The sequence below is a fragment of the Berghia stephanieae genome, chromosome 9 (genome assembly GCF_034508935.2).
Source record: "Berghia stephanieae isolate SIO BIC M18660-M18661 chromosome 9, UCSD_Bste_1.3, whole genome shotgun sequence".
NCBI lineage: Eukaryota > Metazoa > Mollusca > Gastropoda > Nudibranchia > Aeolidiidae > Berghia > Berghia stephanieae.
Genome location: NC_088368.1, coordinates 4,074,125 through 4,081,624, shown reverse-complemented (window position 1 = coordinate 4,081,624; position 7,500 = coordinate 4,074,125). Strand labels below are relative to the sequence as shown.

The window sequence follows — 7,500 nt, the reverse complement described above, 5'->3', positions numbered from 1 at the left end:
TATTATTATTATTATTTTATTATTATTATTATTATTATTATTATCATTATTATCATGATTATTATTATTACTATAATTATATATTATTATTATTATTATTATATTATTATTATTTTATTATTATTATTATTATTATTATTATTATTATTATTTATTATCATTTTATTATTATTATTATTATTATTATTATTATTATTATTATTATTATATTATTATATTATTATTGTTATTATTATTATTATTATTATTTTTATTATTATTATTATTATTATTATTTTATTATTATTATTATTTTATTATTTATTATTATATTATTATTTTATTATTATTATTTATTATTATTATTATTATTTATTATTATTATTATCATCATTATTATTATTATCATTATTATTATTATTATTATTATTATTATTATTATTATTATTATTATCATTATTATTATTATCATTATTATTATTATCATTATTATTATTTATTATTATTATTATTATTATTATTCATTATTATTATTATATTAATTATTATTATTTATTATTATTATTATTATTATTATTATTATTATTATCATTATTATTATTATCATTATTATTATTTATTTATTATCATTATTATTATTTTCATTATTATTATTATTATTATATATTATTATTATTATCATTATTATTATTATCATTATTATTATTATTATTATTATATTTATATTACAATTGGTAACTCTTGTTTCGATATATTGTATCGTGTATTGTTGGGTTATCATAATCGAATATTTTGTTTCAATTTATTTTAGCTAATTATGTTATTCTGTCATACTATGAAAAAAATACAACAAGTTTTGAAAATATTTGGTCAGAAAACTCCTCCTCCAATTATCAATCGATTAAACCAACCCTCACCTTGGCAAAAACTCTCAAACCTGGGACTTTTGAAAGTGCCATACCACCAGACCACATAGACGCACTGATCGAGGAGGAGACTTCTGTCCAAAATTTCATAACCGTGTTTTTCCATAATACCAAATTAATGTTCTATAGATATAATCTATGTGTGATATTATATCATTATATCAATTGCTTTCCTTCGTGTTGCCATTGGTATAATCTTCGATCTATTTGTGACCCATCGTCTCTAAACGGTATTATGTCGGAACGAACCAGATGCTTAAAAGCCGAATTTAATGTTAAAACTGGTCAAAAATATAAATTGTTGGCATTCTCTTCTTCTTCTTCTTCTAGGTTCCATGCCTGGTCCAGGCTTCGGATACTGCATGAATTATCTCTCTCCATTCCTCCCTGTCTCTTGCTTTTTCAAACAGCTCTTGGATTGTTAGGTTGGTGAAGCCCTTCAGTTGGTCTATGAGTGTTTTTCTTTGTCTCCCCCGGGCGCGTTTACCAGGTATTTTTCCACAACTTGCCAGGTATTCATTCTTATCTTTCCTTACTATGTGTCCGAAAAAGGATAGTTGTCGATCCACTATTAAGGGCATTAGTTTCCTTTGTTGGTATGTTTGTTTTAGCACTTCTTCGTTCGTTTTGTGTGCAGTATACGATATTCTCTGCATCCTTCTCAGCACCACATTTCAAAAGCTTCAATGTTCTTTTGTGTTTCTGCATTTGTAGTCCAGCTTTCGCATCCGTTATACACAGATTGGCCACACGTAGACTTCAAGACTCGGAATCTAATCCCGAACGACATCTGTTTGTTTTTTCAAAATGTTTCCAAGGTCCATGAAGGCCTGTTTGGCTTGAGTTTATTCTTGCTCGTATGTCTCGGTTACATCTTCCATCTGTTGTCACTATTGAACCTAGGTATTTAAAAACTTTCTACGTTGGTAAGTTGCTCGCCGTGAATCGTTATATTTGCAGGTGTTGTTGTTTTCAGGTTTTTTCTGTATTACCATGCATTCCGTTTTGGTGATATTCACTTCCATTCCCTTGGCTTCACTATCTACTACCACTTTGTCAACAATCTTTTGAAGTTGGATTTCTGATGGTTGCAATGAGTACCGTATCGTCTGCGTATCTTATACTATTTATGTTGTGACCTCCTACTTTTATTCCCTCCATATTATTTATGCCCCTCATGATTGTTTCTTGGTATAGATTAAACAGATCTGTGAGGCAACACACCCTTGACGGACTCCTTTCTTAATAGGAATGGAATTTCCTATAGAGTTTCCGATTTTGATAGATGCCTGCTGGGTGTAGTATAATGTTTGCATGAGTCTGAGGTCTTTCTCATCAGCGCCAATGGAGTGCAGTTGTTTTAGTATTTCTTCGTGGCGTACTCTATCAAAAGCTTTTTTGTAGTCGACAAAACAGAGGTATAGTGGGGTCTGAACCTGTATAGCTCTTTCACTTAAAACACGGAGGAGGTATATTGCGTTCCTTGTCCCTCTGTCAGGTTGGAATCCATATTGTTCTTCTGCGATTTCGGGGTCAATCTTATTCCTTAGCCTGTTGATAATTATACGCAACAGTATTTTGTTGATGTTGCTTTTTAAACTTATAGTTCTAAAAATGTTTGCATCTGACTGCACCTGCTTTCTTTGGTATTGCTATGAAAATAGAGTTACAGAGATCTTCTGGAATTTTCCCAGTATTGTATATATTGTTGAATAATATGTGAAGTTCATCAATTGCTAGATCTCCTAGGCTTTTTTAATACCTCTGCAGATATTTCATCAGGGCCTGTTGCTTTACCATCCCTCATTCGTTCCATGGCATGTTCAATTTCACTTTTGGTGATGTTTGGTCCGCTTAATGGTTCTTTGAATTTCAGTGGTGGTTCATTTCTATTTGGATCATTGTACAGTTCGCCTATGTATTCTACCCATCGGCTTTCTATATGTTGTTCTTCAAATAGCAGTTCCCTTGTTTGTTTTGGATACAACTTCCTGCTGCTTTGCTTTTCCTTTTCCTGATAGTTCTTTTATTCTTTGTGAGCTTGTTGGGGGTTGGGTTTGTATTCTCTTTCGATTTCGCAGCATTTCCAGTCTAGATAGTTCTCGTGTGCCTCGATGCATTTGGATTTAATGTGGTTGTTCAATGTTTGGTATTCTGCAGACCCTCTGTTGCATTTTCGTCTTTCTTCAAATAGGTTTAGAATTTCATTTGTCATCCATTCCTTTTTGCTGTTTATTTGAGCTATTGGTAAATGCTTTTCTGTAGTTGCTTTGACACACTTTTGGAATATATCAAATTGTTTTTCACATTTTTCGTTATCAGGTTCACTTTGGCTTTGTATCATGAGTGCATTTTCAAATTCTTCTCTCATTTTTGTTTGTATGCCATTGTCTTTGCATAACCTGTAATCCCTCTTTATTCTACCAGCTGTTCTCTGAATAGCTTTAAACTTTATCCTTACTGTACAAACAACTGGGACATGGTCACTGTCTACATCGGCGCCTGGATAGGTTTTGCAATTTAATATGCCATTTCTGAATCTTGATGATACTGCTATAAAGTCTATCTGGTTCCTTGCTCTGTCCCCTGGTGATTGCCATGTCCAGGTTCTTCTTGGGTGTTGTTGAAACCAGGTGTTTGAAATCATTAATTTATTTGTTCTACACCAATCTGCCCAGATGTTTCCTCGTTCATTTCTGTCTCCGAGTCCATGTGGTCCGATTATGTCACCATCTCTGCCTCTGCCAATCTTAGCATTTAGGTCCCCCATTACCATAAGGACTTCTTGTGATTACACATTCGTTTTGCTTTGTCTAGTGAATGGTAAAACTCTGTCATATCTGCATCTGTCGCCTCTTCTGTTGGTGCATAAACTTGAATAATATTGGTGTCAACTACAGGTCCTCTTAGCTTAACCAGCAAAACTCTGTCTGAGATTGCTACGTGCCCTTTGTAAAATTTGGTTGATTTTTGGGGAAACGCAGAATTCTTTTTTCATGTCATGCGGCGAATGGTGAAAACACAATACTATTAATAGATTGCCCACAACCAGGAACTCAGAGTGCAGAGGACAAATTAGTAATTAGGTCATTTTAATGATGCACTTCTTGTATTTGAAAACTGCTGGTCACTTTAAATGTCTTACTGTACAAAACTTACATGGATAAAGAAGTTTAGATTCAGTGACATTTCACACATTATCACATTCAAAGCCCCCCCCCCCTCACACACACACACAAACACACTCCTCAGTGAACATAATTCAAGAATGTTAAACATTCAATCTTACTATATCTGTTTGATGACGTCCTTGTTCAAATACTCTTCAACAGTCGTAACGTCACTATTTCCAAATGACGCATGGTAACTTAGTAACACTGGCTTCAAACTATCGGAACAATGGCGGACGCCCGTATGAAATATTTCCCCGGCGAGCATAAAAGCGTATCCAGAGGGGGAAAAAACATAAATTTGATCATGTTTTGACTTTTACACATTCTGATCACAAGACATATGAAAAGTTCTAGCCAGCATGAAGAATAAAAAGTAATGATTTTCTTTGTTTAGAACAAAGATGGCCGCCGTTGCCGGGCGGCGTGACATCAGACTACTGAATCCAATTGTCTTGCTCAACAGTTGATCGGAGATTATATCTTGGTGAAAAGCATTTCCCCTTGCCCTTCAATGCGTAACCTTAAACGTTTGATAGAGAGAACAATCTAGTGAGAACTAATCACCCAACAAGCGGTTTAAAAACAATAACAAAGAGCAGTTTTGGTGTAAGTTATAATTAAAATTGAGCTTTTTATTGAGCTTTTATATAGCGCAATATCCACTAAACGTGATCAAAGCGCTTTACAATGGTCCCTGGTCAACAGCAACATTTAACATATAGGACTGGACACAACGCCTGGTAGGCGATATTACAAATTTTTCGGACAAAGACAACGCTGTTAACGGTCAGGTACTCATTTTACACCTGAGAGAATGTGAGTAAAGAGCATTTTCCAAGAACTCAACTATGTACCGAGCGCGAGGCTCGAACCCAGGACCTTCCGATCCCAAAGCGAGTGTCATTACCACTAGACCACAGCCGCACGATTAGAATGAAATGACATCACTCAGGTCTGTGTTATTGTTATTTTGCCATCCGCGTTTATGAGTGATTCTCACTAAACTGTATCATCCAGACTATAGAAGTTCATGGTTACACACAGTTTTGTGTTTTGGTACCTTATATATCCGGATGGCAATGTTGTGAGCTTCTTAGCCAAGCGCATACTATTTATAAGTAATTTTGTCCGAGCTGTCTCCGAAAAATCCCGGAAAAACCAAGACATTTTAAGCTCTTTCACATTGTAATTGTACACAGCATGCCAACCCCCCCCCCCCCTCCCACACACACACACACACACACCTAAACACCCACACACTAATCTGACATAATATAACTTTTCGAGATAATAATAATAATAATAATAATAATAATAATAATAATAATAATAATAATAATAATAATAATAATAATAATAATAATAATAATAATAATAATAATAATAACAACAACAATACATAATCTACCGTCAACCATCGAGATCTACTTACAATGTTATTTCACTCCTATTTACAAAATCCTATTATGTGAATTACCTCCCCTTACAAAGTCACAAATCGATGACGTGAAATCAAAACGACACAAAAGTCAATGGCGCGAATTTGTTTTTGTTGCGAAGTCTGAAATCTTCTCAGTTGAACGAACTAAATAAAAAGGCTTAGTGACAACTCTCCCCCACTTTCTACAATGCGAAATATTGTGAAGACGGATTTGCATATATATATAATCCTTTTAGTTTATAATAATGTGTTTATTATTGGGGGTAATAAGAGGAGTTGAGATAGAAGGGGGAGAGAAGAAACAATGTTATAATAATATCGTTATGGAGATTGACAGTGGTTGTTATTTAAAAGGGGGAATAACTCCCAACAAATTGGATGAGATTAAGATTTAGGCCGATTAGATAAATGGATTGAGTTGTGTCTGTGTCAGGCCAACATTTTGTGGATCAAGCCAACATTTTGTGGATCAAGCCAACATTTTGTGGAACCACTAGATCTACATAACAAGAAAAAGCTGAACAAGTGTGTATGAAAGGTGTCAGACAAGCATTCACACTTTTTCAGATCTTTATCTTACACCAGAGATTATATTCCAGCACTAAAATAACGATTTTAAAAAGTAACGTCTTGAGCGTTTTGCTCTATGGATCAGAATGTTGGAAGATCACAGAGAGTATCATCCAGAAACTTGAAGTATTCCAAAACAAATGTTTGCGACGATCTTCAAGATATTCTGGCCAAACACAATCTCAGATGAAGACCTGAGAGTGAGAGCTGAAGTGGAGTCTCTGGAGAGTCTCATTACAAGGAGAAGATGACAATGGTTGGGGCATGTCTGTCGCAGACCTGATGGAACACTGATAAGGAAGGCTCTGCGATGGACACCCCCCCCCCAAGGAAAGACAAAGCGAGCCCGCCCCAAGGAGACTTGGAGACGTACCGTAGAGAGGGTCCTAAAGCAGAGAGGTCTGTACCTCGAGATGGCCTCAAGAATAGCTGCCGACAGGACCAGGTGGAGATCTCTTGCATCGCCTCAAGTGCCAGCAGGCCCGAAAGGATTGTCTGAGTGAGTGAGTGCCTGCTCCCTAGTTTCTTAATTTGATATCTTCATAATACCAAACGCAACTACTCAATCACTTTTGAGTCAAATGTGTGGTCAGAAAAAAATAATCGAACTGAGTTATGTGAGTGACCGACAGTGTAGGAATTCTATCAGCAGACAAGCCAACTATTGCGAAAAATTCATAGAAATAGGAAATTTTGACTACACAACTTTAGAACTTCGTGAACATCTCTAAGTCATCAAAACATTGAAAATAACATTTTTAAAAAGTTGATAACAGACTACATAATTTTTAAGATTTTGAAGTGTTGTTTAATTGCTGTGACGATAAATGGTTGATTTTTTAAAAGTCAACTATATCGACTTCAATTTTTATGTCCAAAAATTTATGAATTTTTAGATTTGGAAATATTTTTTTTTAAATCCCTTTATTCATTCCATAGGAGAAATTTCTCTTTAGGGTCTAATCCAAGGGAAGACTGGAATAACCCAGGCGTCAGCCGCAATGCAGCGCTGCAAATTAAGCTAGGGCGAGGTGACTTGCTCAAGGCCACACAGCACAGCGACCGGTTATCGATTTCGGTACCTTATAAAGCGATGACCGTACCGCTTAGCCACTCTGCCCCCCCCTCCCCCCCCCCATCCTCCCCTCCCCAACCCCAAGTATGCAGGTCTTCCCGGTCTGTATCAATTTAAAGTTCTTACCTTCTTTTTCTGAGTCTGAAGAGTCATCGTTGACGTCATCGTCACATCCGTCCATGTCAGGATCCAGTGAGTGATCCCCCCTGTCATGGTCGCCGTCGCCGATCACGCCCCCTCCCTTGCCGTACAGATGATGCTTCATGCTGGACCCACATGGAGCTGGGCCTAGACCTAGGTGGTTCAGTAACAATGGCGTTCTGTGGGTTAGGGCTG

The 7,500-nt window shown here is 35.7% G+C and overlaps 1 protein-coding gene across 6 annotated transcripts in view; it reads right to left on the bottom strand.

Annotated features, from left to right (window-relative positions):
- The window catches only part of LOC144979524 (uncharacterized), a 60,396-nt gene that overhangs the window by 16,591 nt on the left and 36,305 nt on the right, over positions 1 to 7,500 (bottom strand). For all 6 annotated transcript variants that reach the window (XM_078926224.1, XM_078926222.1, XM_078926221.1 and 3 more), the window contains exon 3: positions 7,291 to 7,500. This exon is cut by the window's right edge and continues 1,647 nt beyond it. In XM_078926224.1, the coding sequence (XP_078782350.1) occupies positions 7,291 to 7,500 (210 nt within the window). The remainder of the gene's footprint in view (positions 1 to 7,290) is intronic.